The sequence below is a fragment of the Falco rusticolus genome, chromosome 9 (assembly GCF_015220075.1).
Source record: "Falco rusticolus isolate bFalRus1 chromosome 9, bFalRus1.pri, whole genome shotgun sequence".
Classification (NCBI taxonomy): Eukaryota; Metazoa; Chordata; class Aves; order Falconiformes; family Falconidae; genus Falco; species Falco rusticolus.
In genome coordinates, this window is record NC_051195.1 from 23,412,132 (window position 1) to 23,435,151 (window position 23,020).

Consider the following 23,020-nt stretch of genomic DNA (forward strand, 5'->3'; position numbering starts at 1 on the left):
CGCCCTGTTGCCCGGCAACGGCGTGAGGGCGCGGCCTACCCGCCCGCGGCGAGGAAGCACCCACAGCCTCTCCACAGCATTTATTGCAATCGACTCTATTTAAAATATATATAATCTATACATTCATATTACAGACGTGAGCAGGCGGGAGGGCCGGCGGCAGCGGGGCCCGGGCCCTACAGCAGCTGCCAGCCTCTGCCCTCCCACTGCCTGCCCAGGCCGCGCAGGGCCGGCTGCCCACAGTGCCCCGTAGGCGAGGGCAGCGGGTGCCGCGGGTGGCTCCAGCACGGGGGTTACTCGTTTAGTCGAAAGCCCAACTAGACAACAGCCTGCAAAACGCTGTTTGGTGCTGCCAGTGGTGTATCTGCCACCGACCATCACACCTTTGTGATCAGCTCCACTGAGGTTTATAAAACACAAGGTGATGGACGGACCGGTCCTCTCCAGCTTGTCACATTGAAGGCCGCCAAGCCACCTCTCAGCGCACAGGCACTTTGCAGACAGCAGCACATCAGCTCCTGCAGCTATTTGAGCCAGCTCCAATCAAAACTCTGAAAGAAGCAGCAAGGAGACAATGAAGTGCAGGAAATGGTATTGACTGAGTATTTCCAAGGTGGTGACCAAGAGACACTCTGTACCCAGAATCTCTCGCTTCTCAGAGTCATGTTTATCTAACAGCTGAAAGTAATCTCGTAATTTCACAACTCTGTTTGTCCCCAATACAAAAATCCCCCGTACTCATTGCAGTGCTCAGGCATGTCACAGACTCTACTCACTTTGGAAATTATGCTTTGTGTCTGCACAAAACCTACTGTGTGGTTTCCTAGTGCACCAAGGGACCTAGCAGTAGTGCAAGACCACAAATGAAAAAGAAAGGCTCCAAGTCAAATGTACACAAGAATAAAGGTTCCTACGGTTATTCATTCTTTTTTCCTCTGTTTCTTCCCAAGTGAATCAAAGAGGATAAATCCCATTTTCTGCTGCTTTCCTTCTGCCTAACCTCTGTCACCTGATGCATGGAAAAGGGGAAAGAAACCAAACGTAAAAAAACAGATGATCTATAGAGCATGATTCCACAACAATTAATAATCTTTCTGGGCTAAGACATGCCAGACAGATGCTGCACCTTGGAATGAGATATGGGAGGTGACAGAGACATGGATGATTAGCAGGTAAGAAGCCAAGTCATATAGCTTCTCGCTGATCTCCAGCCACAGCAAGGAGACAAGACAGGAGAGATTGTGTTACACAACTTAACCCTGTCAGAATGGAACAAAACCAAACAAAGCGTTCATCAACCAATGGATGAAGACTGGGGTATGCATAATTAAGGCTCTCCTCCCCACTAACATAATTACTTTGCCTTAATCGGTAGTTAATTTCATTTACCCATTCACACTGCTCAAGCCCTTGCTATTCTCTGCAACTCCTACTAGTAAGTTTCTATTTCACCATCCCAAATAACTTAGTGAACTGAGAGTTTACTGGAGTTACTATTATTCATAAACATTATAACATTAAAAGGTTTATGAATTAAAAGAGCCCCATTTCATCAACGGCCTCCATTTCTGCAACCTCCTGTTCCTTCATATTTCACCAGTTACAACTGGTACACAGCTTCAACTTTTTTATCCCATAAGAATGGAAGTTATCCCTAAAGAGACCTTTAAGCTTCTTTTTGAAAATCCAAGTTATGGCATATCAGTGGATCTTTGACTTCTTTACAGGACTGCAATAAATTTGTGAGATAATCTCATGCTAACAGAAGCTGTATCGACTCTTCTCCATTATAGAAAGGTCAATCTACATGTTTAACTGTCCTTTTCTCATTGTATTTATACAGGCGCTTCTACGATACAGCTTCTAAAATCAGCTGAGAGCCCCATCTAAAAGACCGGTATTCTGTGGTGCTCTTCATTCTTCTGTTAACGGGGCTCTTTTGAGCAATAGCTTACTGGCCTAAATTAGTGTTCAGGAACAGTTTCAGATTGCATCAAAACATCTGGGTGACTGTTACTTTTGTTATTTCTTGCTATTTCAAATACCAATTCGTTCAAAAAGTCATCTTAGGAGTCTCTAAAACTCCACTTCTGCCACAGGGAGAGCTTCACTTAATGATCAGGAAAGGGCTCTGGAACTGGAGAACTCTGCCCACTCCAGTGCAGACACATATCGCGGCTCTCCCATTGACAATGCAACCAGCATTCAGCGGAAGGCGCCACCAGCCAGGGGGGACCCACAGACCACTTGGCTAACACTAGCACCAAGCGCTACCTTCCATAAGGAGCGGCATGCTAACAGAGTCCAGGAGGGATGACAGACATCACATGCCAGACACAGCAATTCACACCATCATGAATGACCCCATTTAAGGAGTTCTCCACACCCCTAAATGACCCTGCTGTGACTCTTAAAATTCAGGTCCTCAGACATACATCAACAGACTTACCATCATGCTGCTGTTCTGCTCCTGTCTCACCTCCTGCAAAATACTGCTAAACAGTTCGAGGTAATTCAGATTCTCTTCTATCACATGGGCAAAATCTTCCCTGCAGGGAAGGGAAGGCATAAGATGGCAGATGTAAAACACAAAGTAACACCAACACCAAAAGGCTCTGCACTGGGGGAAAAAAAACCCACAACCCACCCAAAACCCAAACAACCCAAAAGAATAATTTACAGGAGTTCTCTGCAATCATAGGAGCTACCTTGTAGGGCACAAAAACATGCCTTGAGGTGGCATCCTGCAGACCCCCACCCTGGAAGTTTGGATCTGCACTCCTTCTCTACACAGACTGCACAAACCACACTGAAACTCAGCCTTAACAGAACCTAGGAAGTGAACTGAGTACAAGGGGCCTGAAATCACTGCCTGCTCCCCATATGGTTTACAACTATTGAATTTTTGTACAGTGCCTTGTGCAGTGAAGTCAGGGTTTGAAGAGAAGCTCTGAGGCAACCTAAAGGCACCTTGCTCAGGAAAGCACCTATTAAAAGGTGAACACCCCACATTACTCAGGCAAAATTTGCCCTGCTGCAGCAGACAGAAAAGAGGAAGCAGAGAAGGTTGCTCAGGGTTTCAGAGAATTCAGCTGACTTCCAGCAACAGCCTGCTTAGAAGATGTGTATCTTCAGAACCTTGGGATTTCCCTGACCACCCAAAAAGGAACAGATGGCCAAATGGTTTGATGCCAATGTTCACCACCCATGCCCTAGCCCCCTGCCAAACCAGCACTGCTGTGGATAGAGGGCTGAGCAGTATATGGGGCACCTTCCCTTCTGTTATGCTGACCGTAAGTAAAATTGCTAATGAAGTAAAGAATAAAAACATTCAGTTCCTGACAAATCTTTTACTCAGCTAGGACTGGCTGAGAGAGAGGGGCCTTAATAACCAAATCCAACCCCAAGACAGAATAACATGACATGCAAGAAATTAATAGCACAGTGCTTTAGCTGAGAGTAATATGTGAAACCTGCGCAGGACCAGAGAGCAGAAGTTTCTGAATAAAGAGTTCAACCTAATTCTTGATGTTTTAGAGCATTAGTAACCTATGAGCTGCTGAAACATTTTTTGGAAGGATAAAAAACCCACCAGATATTAGACCAGATGGATTGCTTAGTATTGACCCCGACTCCAGACCTCCATTTGAATTAAAACTTTTTAAAATCACTGAAGCTGTAAGCACTAAGTATGGCCTGATTTATCTGGGACTTGCACTAGAACCTGGGCACGAAAAGAAACTGCATCTTGGCTCAAAATCTCATTGCTGCATTTTGCTGTGGTGTGGCCAGAAGTAAATTACTACAATTCCTGTCAGGAGTTGAACAATGTTGCCTTCAGAGACAGTCTAGTATGTCAAAACTCTCCTTGCCCACCATATCCTGAAACCACCACAGGGGATGTGGTGAAGACATGCCCCTTAGTACTAGAGACTCCAGTGGCAGAGGACAGGATTTCAGAGTGTACACATACAAAATGGCTACACCGACTTCTCGGGAGTGGCCTCCTTTCCCAACAGCTCTTACCCATCTTCAGGAGTTGCCATAGATGACAGGGGGTGAGGTATGCTCCCTGAGGAGCCCTGTGGAAGCCACGTGGCTGCTGAAGTCGAGGTTGTTCCTTCCAGGCTGGAGCTCACCAGTGATCGAGAAGAGCTCTGAGTCTAGAAAAAAGAAATTAATCTGCTGTGACAGACAAAGGATTTTTTGTAAATCCTTTTTTTTTGGTAAATTTATTGTAAAAAAAAATTAATTATTTTGTATGCAAGACTCGCGATTAAACATAAGCACTGTTTGTAACATGCAATCTAGGCAGTGCTTGTGGCTGGCAAGTCAGCTGATAGAACCCTTTTCACAGTTCTGCAAATAGCTGGTACCAAATGTGTCTGCATGTAAGTCACCCAAGGTTGTACATGGCCTGTCTTCTACATGAAAGCATTAGGACGTGGTGCCATGTCCTAAACCGTGAGTCATGCACAGCAGCAACTCTCCTTACAGGGGAAAGACATAAGTGTTTCCTAGGCTGGCCCTGAATGCAGGCATACGGAAATCAGGAGATGGCTTCAGCTGTATATTGATGCAGAAAAAACAGCATAGTCTTAAAACACCTTAAACTAACTAGGAAAGCTATCTATTTCACTTTTGCAGCACTAAAATCACAATAGGTTTAATATATCAGGCTGAAGTTCATCTATCCCAGTGTACGTCCTCCAGCAGCAGCCCACACTAGACATTCAGGGAAAGTACGAACAAGGCACAGAGCACAGCAAGACTACCATACTCCAGCCTCCAGCGATTTGCAGTTTGATGACTTAGTGGGACCAAGGACTCCTCTACCGGGCTGCTTTTCCATGAATTCATCTACAACCTTTTGAAACTTGTGTCAACTTTTAGCATCTCAAACTTCCCTTCTCTACAGTAAAATCAACTGTGCCTGGAAGTTATCCCTTGTTGGTCTCTTCAGAGTTTCATTTGATGTCTCCTGGCTCTTGCGCCAGAAGGAAGAGCAAACAAATAGTCCAAAAGCTACTTACACAAGCAATTTTCAGCAAATGCCATATTTCCCTTTGTCTTTTGCCCTGCATCTGCATTACTGAGTTGTCAGCTTCCTTGATGTTATTTAGAGCCTCTTCAATCTTTGGAAGTAAGTCAATGATCTTCTGCTTACAGCCCAAGAGCTTGCTATAATAAAAAACAAACACAAAGTTACTTTCCATCTTGTGTGGCAATATGTCCAAGTAAAATCAAAAGCCTCACCTTGGTATTCAAGAAAAATTCTGTTAGAACATTCCTTTCTCTTAGTGCAGCACTGTGACAGCTGCAGGTATAAAACCTGCAAGACTGGAGAGACACCTGAACTTTTCCAAGTCCAGTTAAGGCTCAAAAAAGCAGGCAGACAACACTACTATTAATACTGACAATATAAGCTCTTATTTGAAATGCAGAAATTGATCTTGATGATGATGGACAGCACAGCAACTCAGCCATAGTATTTTATTAATCTTCTCTTCTCCACGTTGGTCTCTGTGAGCTGACTATACCACAGCTAACAACTTTATGTGATCTACTAAGCATAAGCCACACATGAAAAGAAAATGAAACGATGCTTTTCTGACTACTGAGATCTGCATAATGGCATTTTTTCTGAGCTAACTGAAGAATTAATGAAGAAAACCACTGTGGTTATCTTCTCAGCTGTTACACTACTTCTTTTTTTCCTTAAGATTTTAACCCCAACCTAAACATTGGCAGATTTTGTCTCATTTTAAAGCGAATTCTTGGATGCTAACAGTACAAGCCATTCCATTCTCCTCCCCTTCCCTACTAACTACACACATTAGCTACATGTTTTAAAAAAGTAAGTGGAAATTCAACACAGACACAAGGAAACAGAATTAATATTGCTACAAGAAAAGTATAGTATACCTATGGACACCGTTTTCCCTCTCCTTTCCTGCCACAAAGCTACATATGCTGCAAGTTGCATTTGGTTTTTTTTCCTGCATAAAGTACCTGAGATGGCCAAAAAGCTCCTTGAGAACTCGGTCTTGGCTCTGTACTGTCTGCACAATAATCTTCACCATGTCCGTGCTGTCACTGTAGGCATGATCTGGAAGGGCCATCAATCACCACGTTAGTAAAATGCTCTTCAGCAAGCAGCACTCTGGACACAAACACCCAGAGTCAAGGAAAGATTTGACTTAATGAGTGCAGCCAAGCAAACTGAAACACAATGAAACATCTTAAAATCTGTCACAATCTCTCACTAGGCACAGCTTTTCCTTAATGTCTCTTCTTTCTATAGCTTATATGTGTAATATATATGTATTTCATGTGTGTATATATATAAAACATATAATAAATATACATCTAATGTATTATTATATATTATAATATATAGAGTATATATAATATGCTATAAGTAAGTACATTATTCCAGCCACTCTTTTGTCTAGATACTGGATTAAGTAACAACGGCAGGTAGTTCCTAAACACGCAAGTAACTAAATCTTTCTGCTCACCGGTTACTATGATCAGCACATAATACTCCATCCATGACAGAAGAGCAGAGGAGAAGAGATTGCCCTTGGGTTAAAGTGATGACAGAGGAATAGCAGTTCACCCATGTCTGGGGCAAGTAAATCAATAGTATTGGGGGCAGGAAAAAAGGTAGAGAATGCCAGAAGGCAGACACATGTGTCCAGGACAGATGCTCCAAGACTGAAAGCCAGAAGACAAACCCATGGCTGAGGAGCAGGACTACAGAATTTGGGAGAGCTGTAGGCTCAGCAACAAGAAGAAATCATCTTAAGGTATGCCCTTGAGTCATGTTAACTTTAATAAAGTAATTTGCCTTCTCCTAAACAGTATTTTCTGGGTTTGAGTTCGTAAATATGAGTCATGGGGTACAAGTGTGAAACAGTCTTTGAATCATCTCCTTCCATACCTGGGGGTCTTGTTTTTAATTGCTTGTACAGGTCTATGGCTCTCTGTTCCCTTTAAAAAGAAGAAAATGATTCATACATGTATCAACAAGAAGATAACTCAAGGAAAAAAACCACTGCAGTTAAGTCAGGCCTTGCTGAACCTCACAGATTGCAGCTGCCACCTTCTACAGTTAGTATGGAAGTATAACATTTGGAACACAGGGATGGTCTTTCTGTAATGGAAACCAACTCCTCCCTAAAAGCTGTCTCTTTTCCTTTGATTAGGCATTTTCTTCTCAGATAATCATACCAACTGGAGATTATTTTCAGTTTCAAATTTTCACATGGCTCAGCTGTGTTTTCCTTCTGTGGTATCCTTCATTATGAAACTTAATTTTTGTAACTATAGGTACTTCTGCACAACTGCCTGAGAAATTACTGTTCTTGTTCTTCATTTTTTTGCCTGAATTTTAGTGATATTCTGCAAATGGAAGGAGACAGCTGCACCACAATAAAAAAAAGGGACTGTTTCTCTTCTTCCCATTAAATAAACGTTACTTCTTTCAAATATTTCATCAAAAGCAGCCAAATGCTGAAGCTTCCACCCTTGAACAAATCTTCACTGTTCTAAATCAAAAGTCTGTCAGAAACATGTAGCAGTTCAGCTAGACCTAACTCTGCTATTGGGCCCTCACCAGGCCTCCTCTTCCCCCTAGCTGTACTGTTTCAAGAGATCATGCAAGCTGCTTCTGCTTATGTAAGGTCAGCATTTCTAGCATGATGGATAGTTATCCATCGTGAAACTCCTGCATCAGCCAAGGACAAGGGAAAGGTACTCTTTACTCCTGCTGCATTGGGAAAAAAAAGAGAACATTAGCATCCACAACTGTCAGACAAATCTGAGATCACCCAGGATCCATGTGTGCCTCATGGCTGTATAAATCAAACCTTAAGGTAGTGCTCTGCAGTATGCCTTCCTACAGCCCCCAAAAATAAAAAGCAGGGAACTCAATCTGTTCTTCACTTCACTCTTATTAAGAGGAATAGCTTTAGACAAGAATAATGAACAACCTAGAGCACACTTTAAATACCCCAAAAATAGCTGATGCAGCCTTGGGTTTGCAGTCGTGAAATTACTTAAAAAAAAAATAGTTTTAGGAAAAAGATTCACAATTAGTTTAAGCTGCTCTGAATGTGGACTACTGCTGCAAGAGGTAGTTTCTCCCTTCCACCACTTCCTCCCCCGGGCACCAGTTCCACTGTTCCTGCAACTACACACAGACAAAAAGCAACTTAGCTGATCTAGCTCTGCACAAAGGGAGTGGGGAGAACATGTCAGGAACAGGCAGTGTTTCCTCCCAGAATACTCAGAGTCATTCAGAAGAGCTCTGATTAAAAAAAAAAATTAGTGGCATTTCAATTTTGGTAACTAATTGATCCCTCGCTCTTATAATTGCCACTTGTGCTCCCAGCAACAGCCCAAACTACAATAATTGCTTCCTACGTCTTCCTATGGTCAATAATACCGCTTAGCTCTTTCATATTGTAATACTTCAAGTTTCCAAATAGTATCCACAAGTTGTTATTTATCTCTGCTTTGAAAACATTTTGAAGACCTTTAACAGGATTTTAGAATGATGTCATAATTTTCTCACTCAACACTATAAAATTCACTCTTCTCCAATGCAAAAAGAAATCCTCTGCATGCATCCTCAGTTGAGACCAAGATATATCCGAGGACTATCCTCTTCCAAGATGAAGTTTTATAGTCAGTGTCAGGAAGTGTCCTGTCCTTCCCAACTGTTTTCTCCATGTTTCCCCAGGTCTAGTTGTTGTGTGGCTGCAGGGTAAGTTAGGCAAGTTAGATGAGTTTTGTCCTGTGACTGAATGTTAATCCTGCACTGCTAACTTTTGGAGAGAGCAGCGTCCTGTTCTGCCTTATTATAAGGCTGCCAAGCAATCGTTAGAACTTCAAGACAAAGGAGGCATGTACAGCTGCAAGTGGTGGGACCTTCACTTTTACCAGCAAAACGATCTTAAAACTGATTGCAAGCTATTCTGTACTCGCAGTTTGCAGAAAGTGACGAGTGCGTGTCAAAGTGCTGAGGGAGCCACCAACAAACAAAAAAGCAAACCCTCAGACACCGACATATACAAAATCCATTTATGTGCAATAAAATTAATAAGTAAAGGACTTACAAGCTCTCCATAACCTCTCCTTGGCGCCTTGCGTATGGACTCTTCTGGAGCTCTACAATCTCTGTGTGCAGAGCCATGATCTGCTCATCCAGATACCCGATATCTTCAGCCTAATGGCAAAATGTAGTTACAAATCAAACTGAAGAATGAGAGCAATAGATAAAGATCCCCAGAATACTTGTTTGGATAATGGGCTGACTCCATGCTGAGTTCAGGAGAAAAAAAGCAAAAAAGCTCTATGACATGACTGCTGCTACAATAATTGAGGTTACTGTTCTCAGTGCATGATATCACCTAGATCCAGATCTCAGACATCCACACTGGATGAGAAAAATCAGTTTCTTCATAAATGATCTCTCTTTGAGATGCATGCTGCATACACGTACACAGACTCCCTGGCTCTACATATGTTCCAGCAGTAAAGCTTTTCTCCTACTCTTACAGTATGGACAGAGGATGCTCTCACACTTTACCCTCCCACACGCATTTTGGTCTGACATTTCTCTGGTATTTCACATCTTCCTCAAAGCAATATAAAAGATACTAATTTTATGCCAAACCCTCACAGTAAGTCTGGTGAGGCAGCCAGCATTTCCGAGCATGAGAAGTAAGTATGTGGTGCCAAACATGCACTGGAGATCCTCAGCACGGTTAAGAAAACGCTGGTCGCTGTTAGAAAGCTTTTCCTTTCTAACCTGGAGCTGCAGGATCTAAAAATTGAACACCATCCAGAAAATACTCCTTGTTGAAACTGCAGAAATACTTGGTATGAGGCTGTATAAATGGGATGTGACCCCTTGACCACAAAGGGACGTCTCTAGGTCTTGCAGGTAAAGGATAAACCAAGAAGTGAGCAGCCACATTGTCAAAAAAGAATCAGATTGTGAGAAAAATGTGAAGCGAACCCTGTTATCAAAAGAAATGTCTTTATCTGGACCACCACGACTCACCACACAGCGTAACTGTGTCTCTTGAATTCACAGAAGTTAAGCTGCCCACTAGATAGACTGAGATACCACAGTGTATTACAGAGGAAAACATTTTCCACTCCTGATAAACGGACATAGTTATACCACGTAACTGGACTGCACAGCTTGAAGACAGAACATAATTCTGTCTTCAATATTTGTTGAGGTTCCTGGTTTTCTGGGAACAGCCAGTGACAGCTTTGAGTTATTCTGTTAGAAATAGCCTCCCTTTTATCTTTCTTGCTTCCTAACAAGGAGCAACAAGATCCCAAAATGTAAAGAGCTGAACAGAGGTGAATTCAGGTGGGAGTCCCAATTCTCCCACCTCCATCATATGACCAAGCAGAATCAAGGCTCCAAGAACCTTTTGACTTAGATGAAGATAGGTAACAGATGCCAGAACCTGAATTACCCAGTCTGTTCCTTCATAGCAGAAAAAATAAGACAATGTAATTTATTGTTCCTGTTTCTAATGGTGTCTGGGATTTTTATGTATTAATCACTGTGCTCTGTATTCCTATGAGAGCCAATACAAAAACTCCCTGCAGGGGAGAGAAGAAATACAAGACATCAACCAGCAAACCACATGACAGTCCTGGTCAGCAGAACATGCAATGTTCTTGGCACTCCTGCAGCTGGCTGCTATCACAAAAAAACCAGTACATTTTGAGATATTTTCAAGACCTCCACTCTCAGAAATACATTACAAATGTGCTGATTTTTCCTTGAACTTGTTCTGAATGCTCCCTTCTCCCAAGCTTTATTCAGTACATCCAACAGAAGAAACAGCTTTTGACAATAAACTACAATCATCCTAACTCTGTCCCTAGTTTTCACAGCTAAAAGCTTATTCCTTCCCTATAAATGTCTAGACAGAACTGCAGGCAAAACTATTCTCTGTCAAATAGGCCTCTGTCTTGTCATCATTTTCCGTGGAGGTAAAATTAAAATGTTCATTCCCAGAAAACAGAGATCAGAATTCTAAGCAGTAGATAAATTTCAACTAGCCTTTTGCAGAGAACTAGCTCTCTGAGAAACAAAGCCATTATGTCAGCTTAACTGCCCATAAACCACAAGCAAAAGCATTAACTATTAGGACTACTCACAGAATAAGAACCGACTCTAGCTCCACTCTAAATTTATTAAGGATGACTCTTATTAAAAACTAGTTTGCGTATTTGCTTGCAGAATACCATAAATTTATGCCTGTACTCCTAAATCAAGTACTGCAATTTTGAAATTGCTGCATAGTAAGTGATTGGTATTATTTTCAGCTTTTAGCAATGGAAATTTTTGCCTGCAATAAATCCAATCAGGAAGACTCTTGTCCATCGCAGCACCACTACTTTTGCACAATAAATAATATGTCTCTATAGTCTTTTCCTACACAGACAACTGAATCTAGTGACTGGTTTTGTTAAAATCACTATATTCAAATACTTGGGGACTGGGGGCTGTTTCTTTTTTAATGCATCTCTAATGATATTCACACTCTCACAGCCAGCAGGATGTGAAACACACTGAAGGGACAGAACAGTGGCACATACAATGTCATGATTTCCACAGAGAGTTAATGAAGCTTCTGTAATATCCCCTACCTGGGCACACTGAGAGGCCTTCTCTTCCATCTCCTTCCAGGCTTTGAGCATCTTTTCTGAAGCTGAAGAGAAGAAAGCTGTTAATTTATAAAAAGATACTGACACAAAAATAAAGCATGACGTAAACTTTACATACATCAGTTGAATTTAAACACAAAGGGCATGATGCTGTATCTCCATGCAGGAGTCATGACCCAGAGATCACAGAGAGACAGCAAAGTTGCAACTTCAGAACTTCATGCCGGATCTTAACTCACATACAAACTCTTTGGTAGGATTTCACTGTTTGCAATCACTAGCCGGAAATGAGTATGAGTCTTTAAACTCCACCATTAAGCTCAACAACTTGCCACTTTTGAACACAGACTGTCCAAAACCAGTTCATTGAGTCTTTCCATTTTCCATCATCCTTCAGCCCAGTCATAATTTTTGACTCAAGTTTCAGTTTTTAGCCATATATCCAAACTATGCATAAGTCCCATTATTCTCCCCTGAATAGCATTTGTTAAGACCCAGACATTTCTGTGACAATAACTGTAGCTGGTGCTTTTTCACCTCGTCTCTCATCCTGACTAATGCTACCTTCTGCTATCAAGCACAGCAAAATTGCTCCCTTAGCGCTGTTCAACATGGTGTTTCTACAGTCACCATGCCTGTTTCTTCTGCCATGGAAGGTTAGTGGCCCTTCCACTGCACACCAAGCGCAGCAACTCTGCCCTCCACTTTATGCTCAGCGACAGCTCCAAATGAATTAAGACTCTGAGTGAATAAATAGCGAACATTTACATCACCAGTACTATTAATACTCCAGTTTTCTTAGCTTGGTTTTCTCAGTGCGGAACAGCTGACCACCTGTTTCACTGTCACTGAAGGTCTCCAAAAACATGTTACTTTTTATCCTTCTGCCTCTGCTTCTGCCAAACCCTTCTGCATCTGCCTCAGCTAAAACATACCCATAAAGATGCCAAGGAACAAAATGGCAGCACCAGCATTCATTTTCTTTTAAGCTAGTTCTTACCCACTGTCCTTCATAGCCAGTCTGATCCTTTATAGGATCAGACAAGACACCCAGGCAAGCATTACAGAAAACGTACATATGCCATAAGCCATCTGGTCACTGTATCTCTCCAGGTCAAGGCGAATGCTTTGATGAAAAAATTCCAGCTTTGCTTTCAGTTGCTGAGATGCTGACACCATATTGTTTTTCATTTTGATTAGGTTGGCATTATAGCGAAGAAGACTGAGCCTAAAAAATTAAGTAAGAACAACACATGTTAGTTGAAAAGCTTATCTGGACTGATGTGGCCAGTGCTGTCACATTACCTGAAGGAAAGACATAGCTAGCAAAAAATTTTGTAAGTTCCTTGGAACAGGGAGTCTCAGTGGGGTCATAGACTCCATCTCATATCCTCAGAAGCTGCAGGTCCTCGGCAAGCAAAAGAGAAAGTACTTCCTTATTTGCCAGTTTTTCTGTCAAACTCAGTTTAATGGTCTGTGCATTTTAGAGTATTTCTTAGTATTTACAAGGTCCTGTAGTGCATGTTGCCCCGGTAAATGTTGGCACCTTTTATATCACTTGAAATATATGACACTGCCTATTCTGTGATTCAATCACAGGACCAAACCCTACAAATATAACAAACATTTCCACTCATTCTGCTACCACTTGTGAAATGACTATTCTTGGCTGCCTTAGGAGGAATGTTGCCAGCAGGCTGAGGGAGGTGATTCTTCCCCTCTATTAAGCACTGGTGGTGGGGCCACACCTGGGTCCAGTTCTGGGTTCCCCACCACACCAGAGACATGGACATACTGGAGAGAGGCCAATGAAGGGCTAAGAACATTATTAAGGGACTGGGAGCCTGTCTCCTATGAGGTAAGGCTGAGAAAGCTGGGACTGTTCAGTCTGGAGAAGAGAAGGCTGAGTGGGGATCAAAACGTACAAATACCTGAAGGGAGGGTGCACCGAGCACAGAGCATGACTGGCTCCCGTCAGTGGTGCCCAGTGACAAGACCAGAGGCAATAGGCAAAAAAATGAAATACAGGAGGCTCCCTCTGAACATCAAGAAACTCTCTTTAACTGTGAGGGTAACCAAGCACTGGCACAGGTTGCCCAGAGAGGTTGTGGAGTGTCCATTCTTGGAGATATTTAAAAGCTTTCTGGACATGGTCCTGGCCAACCAGCTCTAGGTGACTCTGCTTGAGCAGGGGGGTTGGACTAGAGGAGTTCCAGAGGTCCCTGCCAACCTCAGCTATTCTGTGAGTTTGTGACTATATTCAAGGTTCAAGTTTTTTCACTTATCATCAATGTGAGGCACTATGCAGTAAAATTCCTGGAGTGGAATAAGCTCTCAGCCCAACTACGTTTTATAATGTAAAAGTACAGACCAGCAGAGGGCTGTAAAACTTTGGGTAACCAAAATGCCCCAAGATATAATACATTTCCATGCAAAAAGTCTCTGTATTTGAATAATAATCTTCTGAATGAGGAGTAACAACTTACATGGCAGCTCTCTGGCCCTGGAAAAGCCTGCTATAATCTTCTTTTAGCCCAATCACGTAGTGAACTGCTTCTGCCCATACCTTGCGCAGCTGAGGAATTGGTAGTTGGATTTTACTATCCTGTACTGAATGCAAAAAACCACAATTGTACACAAATGAAAGGACAACTCTAGGAAAGGACTTCAGTGCTTACAACATTCCTAATTCCTGTTTCAGGTGCTTAAAGTAAGGGATCAAGTCACGTAAGATCTGCTCAATTTGTGTGTGACGCTGCCTAAGCATGTATAAGCTTTTCATGCTATGGCTCCCCAGGTGATTGACAGCCTGCTACTGGCCAGGCAACAGCTCACGTTTGAACTCACAGCTACTCCAGTACCGATTTCTTTGACCACTTTGGTCTGATGGCACTAGCAGACACAGTTCACACTACATGAAACGGCACAAGGCAGGACCCATGGGTGGGTTTATACAAAACATCTATCTAAAGCAGTTGCCCAAGCTAGCAAAGTAAATTTAATTGCTCCATTTAATCAGCTGATATTGGACAGTGTCCTGACTTGTGTTTCATCTGAAGATGTGTTCAAACTTTTGTACATTTCTTCCCAGATTGCTGGTGTAGATGTTTAAGGGGAAAAGATGCAGGACTCAGGCATGTTCTCCTACAGACAGGGAACTGTCAGTACGTTGGGGTAGGTATCAATAAACATGTTGTAAAAAGCCTTAGCTCCAAAAGAATCAGCACAACGATGCCACACAATGATATTCACCAAAGTTAAATAGCCCAGAACACAGGAAAAAAACCCCAATCAGAATAAACCTGAGTGACAATAAAAGGAGACAGGGAAAACCAGCACAACTTCTGCAGAGCCAGGCCAAAGAAAACTCAGCAACTTAACAGTAGCTTTATGTCACATGGCATTTCCTTTACATGCAATAACCTAGTAGATGTCTCCTGACCCTTGGCGCTAATTTTTCCTTCATAGAGATATACAAGGTCCTTCATACAAGTATAATGGGTATACATACATATACACACATCTTCATAGAGGTATATTTGGTCCTGCAGGTGACCACTGTTGTTTCAGGAGACATGTAAGGGAAGCTGTAAGCCGAGAAGCAGCTTTCATGCATGGTCTAAAAAAGTGTATTGATAATGCCAGGGCCACACAACAGCACCAGAACTAAGTGGGACCAACTGGAGCAGATCCCACCAATATCCATGCAGCAATAGGCAGGCTCTACTCCTAACAACTCAAGAGGGGCCTAGACGGTCTCAAACACTTGGCTCTGCTTGGTGAGACCAGAAGTAGGATCAGTCCCATAGGTTTATGGACACACTAGAGCTGAAAGCTGCTGGGAAGACAGTACAAGAGGTTTTGAACCTCTGCCAAGTGTCTCCAAAGACCAGTTCTAGTTCATAACCTCCACAAGGGAATGACAGCAACTGGTGCAACATGGCCAAACACGCTGGCTTGTCTCTGTGATCAGAGTAAGCCGAGTTTCCTTGTGTAGTGCCAGAATGATCAGCAGCATAGAGCAAGGTACCTGTTCATTCAACTTAGGCGAGACGTGAGAGATGGATCGCAGCTGAAATGCAACTATCACAGACAGTACAGGGCAAAAAAGGTAACCTCTACCCTCAGGATGCTAATATGGTATTCAGAAGCATATCTAGAAGAGCTGTAGGAGGGCAACTACTCATGAGCATCCAAAGCACCCAGTCTCAGGAGCCAGGACTGCAAGAAGCTATAACCTGTTTGTACCTGTGCACAGGGAGGAGAAGGGATGCGTATATAACTTCTACAGATGCTAAACCCTAAGATAAGACGGTCCCTGACCCTTGGTACCACTGAAGGATGTCTATGTGGCCTATCACTCAAGTTCTGCAAACACCTCCCAGCATGATGTCACTGTAACACTCTGTGGGTGTGAAGGGACAAGACCCATCAGCAGATCAGAAGGCTGTGCAAATGAAATCACTGCCCCCAAGATACAATCTTCTTTCCAGGATGTAGTGTACAGACAGAAGTTTCCCTCTCTAGGCTACAACATCAGGTTGCACATATTATCTCCCAAGCCTTCATTCACATCATGGTTCTGTTTAAGTGGGGCAATACTTAGGTTCAGGTGTTTAGGCGGGGCAGATACTGTTCAGTGCACAGAATTTAATATAAGGGCAAAAACCTTAAATGAATTCTTAATTTTCTCTATAGGAGAGCTCCCAAAGGGTGGGCAATAAATTCTCTGAATGGTTAAATCTAAAAAACGTGGAGATACAGCACTGTAGATGAAATTTTGTTAGGCTGCTCCAGGTTTCTCAAATAGTCCTCTCTGAATTAGACAGTGCCCTTCAAGATAATACACACGGATTTGTATGGCAAATCTACTTCATATTACGTGAGAAGCAGCGCTTTCAGTTCCCAGCTGCTCTCCAGTATACTTACCAATGTAATTTACACAGTCAGACAGACTCCGAGAAGCAAAGGGTCCATCATAGACAGTTTTGCTTTTATCAAACAAATAGACCATGTAGCTATCCCAGCCTCTCTAGTGAGAAAAGAGAAAAGACCATAAACAAGAGAAATCTCAAACAGTGCTCCTAGTAACCCAGCGGGTCCTTGTTACATTATGAATTTATTACTGTGGGCAGACACTCTTCTTATCAGGGGCCTTAAAAATGTGATTTTGATAGATCCCACAGAAACACAGGACAGGACCCTTTGCTAGCAAGTTACTTTATTTAAATATTTAGACAGAGTATAACCGTAAGAATCTGCTTATGTTAGCTGATAAAGGAAATAATGCTATACCTGAAGAGTTACTACACTTACAGAACTGTCTCCAGCGGGAAAAGATTAAGGCAATTTAACTTCCCCAAGATTTTAAATTCCCTGATAATGTGAAAGACATTAAACAGAATCATTCTTACTACGCCATCAATAACACACTGGGAAGCAGGTTTCCGAGGGTCCAGGCAAATTCCTGTTTCTAACAGCAGTTCCTGATTTCCAGTACTTATTCCAGTTTCAAACTCAATCCGAATCTGAAGGGAATGAAGGCTTTCCTCGGGGTACAAGAGAAATGAAACAATCTTGGCGGAGGTCATATTTAGGATGTGTACTATCTGTAAAAAGAGTACAAGTTGATTACAAGTCACTGCTATCAAAGACAAAGGACACAAAGGTCTGGGAGGGAGCACGTAGCAATTAACATGTTAGACTGAGAACATCGTTTGAGTTTTAATTACTACAATAATCAAGTTCAGGACCAAACCCACAACACTCAAAGCCTGTGCCTGTAACTTTTAATGTCAGAGAAAATTACAATCAGACATACTAATAGCCTTCACAAGCCACGCTGCAGCTTAATTACATCAAAAGAATGGTGACAACCTAGCATAAAGGCCATCTTGAACCTTGCTGTCTCTGATGCTGGCCAGTACTACTCCCAAAAAATGGAGTTACGTTTCCTTTAATCCCTCCATACAAATAAGCTGTTACATATCAGTGCTTGTCTTCCCACGACTCTCAGGGCCCTCTCTACAGTTTTATTGTATCTGGTCAGACTGCAGGACCCAAACCACAATATACAGATTTTGACAAATCCCAACTATGGGCACAATATTTTGTGTTTTTAGCTTTAATTCCTCTGAAGTCCTTCCAGATCAGGCAAAATTATCCTCTGGCTTCTATACTTGCTTGCCTCAGCTCATCTTACTCCAGCAAAGCTCCAATAATTACTTGAAGGGGAAGAGTCAGGTGAATGTAATCTCTGTTATACTACAGGTACATGGGCCTGGAGGTCACAGCATCAGTAGTAAACTCCTGATAGTTGAGGAACACTGTTACTAGCAAATATTAAGCCATTACTTGATCTTGGTGAGTCCTTTTGAGACGACAGACAGTAATACAGGGTCATTCTTCTCCTCCAAGTGTAAACCTAGAGATTAATATTGCTGGTGATATTTTGCCTTCAGACATGCAATAGACAGGCTTTATACACGCTCACTTCCTCATACCAAGAAAGATACTCCTCATGATCTTGCAGCTGGATGATGCCAGGATTATAGCTTTGTGCCACTGAACACCCTTTCTGTTCTCAGAGATGCTTTCAGTAGGCCTTTAAACCCAGTATCAACCCTCACTCACCTTCAAATTCAGTATGTGATCCATTATTAGGAAACACTTTGGACGACTGGTCTCAGGATCTAAACCTCCACCCCGCTGTTGTGGATCCCAATTCAGCATCAGTTGCAACCAATTCTCCATTGGTTCTACAATTAAACTAAAACAGAAGGGCCATAAGAAAGAGAAGGCAGATATTCCACAACGCTCAGTTTCCACTTGGGAAACTAGGATCTCACAACAGGTTACAATACAGTTACAAGGTTACAACTCTTTTGTTAAGAGACCATGTGTGTGCAACGAACATGCATGAAGAACATAGATTTCACTGCAGTCACTCATCCTGACAGCAGGGAAAGCCTAGAAGGGGAGGAAAGCACATCCAGAGTGAGCATCCCCACTGTAACCAAAGTCTTTACAGACCTCAGCAGGTGCAAACCCCCATCCAATATACCCTGCAGTACACTTTTTCTGACTCCTATTCATTGAGTCAAAAGTATTTTGACACATCAGTAAGGCGTGTCAAAATGGATAAGGTGAATTGGGTTTTGGTTCTTTTTCCTCCAAACCCCATCCATAAAATAAAATAGTTTTCAAAGCCTTGTCTGCAGAATAACCATTCTCACGTTGCAGAGCCACCTGGAAGGTTCTCCTCCATGTTCATCCACACCAAGCAGCATGTAAGTTTAATGTCAGGAATGTCCCTGAAGACAGGGCACAGCACAAAAAGCCTAAAGCACTGGCACAAAGCTACTTATTTCATTCTTGGCTCCAGTACTTTTCCTAGAAATCTAACGGTGCCAATCAGTTGTGCTGCAAACCTGGGCACATCTAAAGACACAAGTGCTAAATAAGTGACAAATGATTAGAGTCTGACTTCTGACTTGGTACAGACCAATTAAAAGGCCCTCCTGGAGGTCTTCGGTCTGAGCTCTAGCCCACAGCAGGGCCAATGTCACAGCTACAGCAGGCTGCTCAGGGCTGTGTCCAATCAAGTTTAGGCAGTTCCACAGATGTGGATCCCTCACTGCTTGCAGCCCCAAGGATGCATCATTAGCATGGGGAAACCTTTTTCCTGTGCCCAAATTTCACTTCCCTTGTTGTAACTTGTGCTGTTGCCTTTGGTCCTTTTGCTTTGGCCCTCTGAGAGGAGCCTAGATCCATTGTCTCTGTAACTCCTCAACAGATAGTAGAAGACAAAATTAGACCCCCCTTTGCCTTCTCTTTGCCAGACTGAAGTGGCCCAGCTTCATGGGCCTCTCCTCGTATGCTCTATTCAACAGGCTCTGACCATCTTTGTGGCCTCTTGGCCTGGACTTGCAGCAGGTTTTTCCACAACACAAGTACTAGAAACTTCTGCTTTCATGGAGCAGCTAACTCAAGCCCTTGGTTTATGAGATTCAGTACCATCAAGTTATCAGGTAGATGTTACTCAGTGGCCTTGTGATAACGGGTGGAAAGCAGTTGCAGAGTTCACACTGCAAGGTGAACTGTCATCATCCCACAAACTATAGGGACAGTCCAAAGTATCAAAAAAAACCAAAAGTCATGTGGCTATGGGCTATTCCTTAACAGCAAACAGTGGCTTGCCAGGAGCTTGAAACACTCCTTAGGAGAAAGAAGGAGGACCCCACAGTGCTTGGGATAAAAGAGGACAAGCCCTCAGTTTAAAAGACAAGCCAAAAATTATCACACATTGCCACAAGGACACACTTACCCACAGAGGCTGTGAGGCTGTGGCAAATGGGTACTAAAGCGAACCTCCCCATTCATCTCTTCAGAAGCAAAGATGTGCTTTGGATCCTTCTTCTTGATTTTTTCATGCCTAGAAAATAAAATCCTTTGTGGATATACTGACAATGTTACTTCTGTAAAGGGCCAATTGAATATGGCAGCAGCAAAAAGCACCAGAGTCTAGTAGCTTTAGAAAAGAAGCTCTTCTTTCAGGACAAAGACATTTTCAAACAACAGATCCAGAATATCTCCAAGTGGAAGAGGGAAGCCCTTGAAATTAACTGTCTTTGGAAACATTTTTGCATCTGCTTGGAAGGAGGTCTGGACAGCCATCAAACAAGAGAGTCAACAGGTAACAATTCACTGCCCACACAGCAAGCCTGCACCAACAAAATCAGCCTCCACACACTGAGGCAGATAAGATTTGCAAGAGTCATCTGGCAAAACCACTGCCCTTACCTTGATCTGAGTGAAGCACCTAATAAGTGTTAAAAACACTGCAGGCTCTTGGATCCAAGGAAAGCATCACCAGCAACTGTGTCTGTTTCCTCACTTCACCACTGGTCTGAACCTTGCCTAGAGCTCATCTGCTTCAGAGCAGCAGGATTTCCTGGGGCAAGTTTACAGCCATCAGTCAGCTGTGAGGCAGCTGCATGCCTCTTGCTCCGGGAGGCTGCCAGCCTGCTCTGTGTCACAGTCAGCCCCAACTGGAACTGAAGCTGTATGTGTATGGCCTGTGCTGTTCTCTTCCTTCTTTTATGGATAGGGAAGAGCTGTTTCTAATCTCATTCATGCATTAGTCTTCTCCTACTTACATTAGGAAATCAAGTTTTCCATGCTGGAATAAATGCAAAAAGTACTGAACTATTTAAATAATGAACTCCCAAAGCTTAGCAATTAAAAGGGAAACCATTGCAACATGGTTAAAATTATTTTTTGTTAACACGTAAGAATTTTTTAAGCTAACACTTGCATAAAACCTCAGATTTACCTTTTCTCCTGTTATTATTTCAATGCTAACAGAAAAGCAAGATTCCTATTTTCTCCTGTTGTAGGACCACCCTTTTAAAATCCAAGCTTATGTATACTCCTGGTATTGCAAAGTAAGAAGTGGAAATATAAAAATATCCACACTGTCACCTCACCACACACAGCAGCTGTCATTCCTATTGCCTGGCATCACATCCTGCAGAGTAAAGTGTCTTACCAGGTAAACGGCTGTAGATTATGTAAGAAAGGTCTAAATCCTGCAATGCATTCAAACACCATCGTTCCAAAGCTCCAGTAATCAACAGTAACTGAGTAGGATTTATTCTCAAAGAGTTCTGGAGCCTAAAAAGGATCATAAAAAGACACTTTGAAAGTAGTATTTCAGGTCATCTATTTACTTGCATTTCTGCAGAGACAAAGCTGTGTCTAGGCATGGCCCCAATTCCAGGGCAGCATGGGAACTCTGATGTGGCCCCGCTTACACTGCCCAGTGGGTCAGGGCCTAGAGCGCCCAATCCATGAGGAATGGGAGGGAGCTGGGCTTGCTGTCTGGCTGTGGGGAGGCCAGAGCTGGGGGCAGGCTGAGAGCAGCTCCCAGCCGTGGCACAGGAAGGCACAGAGGAGATGGACAGGGCCAAACTCATCTTGGAAGTGACAGGTGATACAGTGAGGGGCAACAGCCCCAGATCACCATCTGTGAGGTTCAGGTTGGACATGAGGAAACACTTCTTCCCCTGCAGAGGGAAAACCCTTGGGACAGGTCTCCAGGAAAATGTGGGAGCTCCATTTTTGGATGTTTCAGGGCTTGGCTGGGCCAAGCCACAGCTGCCCTGACCTAGTGCTGGTGACAGTCCTGCTATGAGCAGGAGGATGAAGAAGGGATCTCTGCTGGTTCCTTCTGACACACACTTCTGTGATTCTATAAAATGTGGCAATACCACATCACTTGTATAAATGAAAAAAACCCCAGTCTTACCAAATATTGTAATGTTCCAACAAATGAAGTGCACAAACTTCCTTGATCCAGATCCTTTGCATATCCCAGGTCTATTATTTTGTGAACAATCTGTAAACAGTTTAAATAATTAATCAGAAGAGCAAATTCAGAAAAACACACTCACCAAACAACCCAAAAACTGTGCAGTTACATCCACAGCATACACTCAAGAGGAAAGCCAGAATGGAAGTTCCGGAGAAAGTCCACAGCAAAGCTTCTGCATGTGACACAGTGTTAAGGCTTGCTGTTTCAACACGTAAGTTGGCGCTGTCCACCTGTCTCAACTCAAGACTGGATTTTAAATAAAGTAGCTTGCCAGTTACAGCTTGGCCAAACAGAGTAGCTAGCTTTTTAACTGTGAGTTGAAAGTAATTTGTTTAAAGAGTAACAATAAAGAAAGCAATTTTCACTAAGAAATCCATTAGGTCGATTCTTTGAACTTGGCTTGATTTTACATGCAGCCCTCAAAGCCACACACACAGGGACACACTACAATCTCTTAATTATTCATATTCTGTTGCAGGCAGGGTTCCTGAATGGAAGCCAAAGTCATTTGGTTTTAATGACAAGGATTTAATAATAAGCAAAACCGAGTTTGTGGCTTCAAGACAACATAAACTTTTACTAAATTCACAGTTGAGTTTTCAGCCCAGTTCAACGACATGAACTACTTGTTCTCCATTGTTTCTCTCAGATCAGACCAAGCTGCTGACAACTTCCAGAAGTGGCAGTGGAAACACTACTGACAGAGGCCCCCTGGCTTACCTTTCCACCTTCATCTTGAAGAACAATATTTTCAGGCTTTAAATCTCTGTGTATAATTCTGTTTTCATGCAAATACTGGATACCAGACCCTGAAAGACATGTGTTTGATTTAATATAAAATAAACTCACACTGATTAAAGATACATCTGATAAAAATCTAACATCCCTAACTTTGGGGTTGACATCAATAAATCTTCATTTTAAAGCACCATTAAG

At 42.6% G+C, this 23,020-nt stretch overlaps 1 protein-coding gene across 3 annotated transcripts in view; it reads right to left on the reverse strand.

Moving 5' to 3' along the window:
• Nucleotides 1-67: 67 nt before the first annotated feature.
• The window catches only part of CHUK (component of inhibitor of nuclear factor kappa B kinase complex), a 31,641-nt gene continuing 8,688 nt past the window's right edge, over nt 68-23,020 (reverse strand). For all 3 annotated transcript variants that reach the window (XM_037400838.1, XM_037400839.1, XM_037400840.1), the window contains 17 exons: nt 22,805-22,893; nt 22,019-22,108; nt 21,260-21,384; nt 20,036-20,143; nt 18,343-18,478; nt 17,124-17,318; nt 16,639-16,741; nt 14,196-14,319; nt 12,786-12,937; nt 11,692-11,753; nt 9,126-9,235; nt 6,947-6,996; nt 6,013-6,109; nt 5,034-5,181; nt 4,027-4,163; nt 2,450-2,549; nt 68-551 (listed from right to left, as the gene is read on the reverse strand). In XM_037400838.1, the coding sequence (XP_037256735.1) occupies nt 525-551; nt 2,450-2,549; nt 4,027-4,163; nt 5,034-5,181; nt 6,013-6,109; nt 6,947-6,996; nt 9,126-9,235; nt 11,692-11,753; nt 12,786-12,937; nt 14,196-14,319; nt 16,639-16,741; nt 17,124-17,318; nt 18,343-18,478; nt 20,036-20,143; nt 21,260-21,384; nt 22,019-22,108; nt 22,805-22,893 (1,853 nt within the window). In that variant the 3' untranslated portion in view covers nt 68-524. The remainder of the gene's footprint in view (nt 552-2,449; nt 2,550-4,026; nt 4,164-5,033; nt 5,182-6,012; nt 6,110-6,946; nt 6,997-9,125; nt 9,236-11,691; nt 11,754-12,785; nt 12,938-14,195; nt 14,320-16,638; nt 16,742-17,123; nt 17,319-18,342; nt 18,479-20,035; nt 20,144-21,259; nt 21,385-22,018; nt 22,109-22,804; nt 22,894-23,020) is intronic.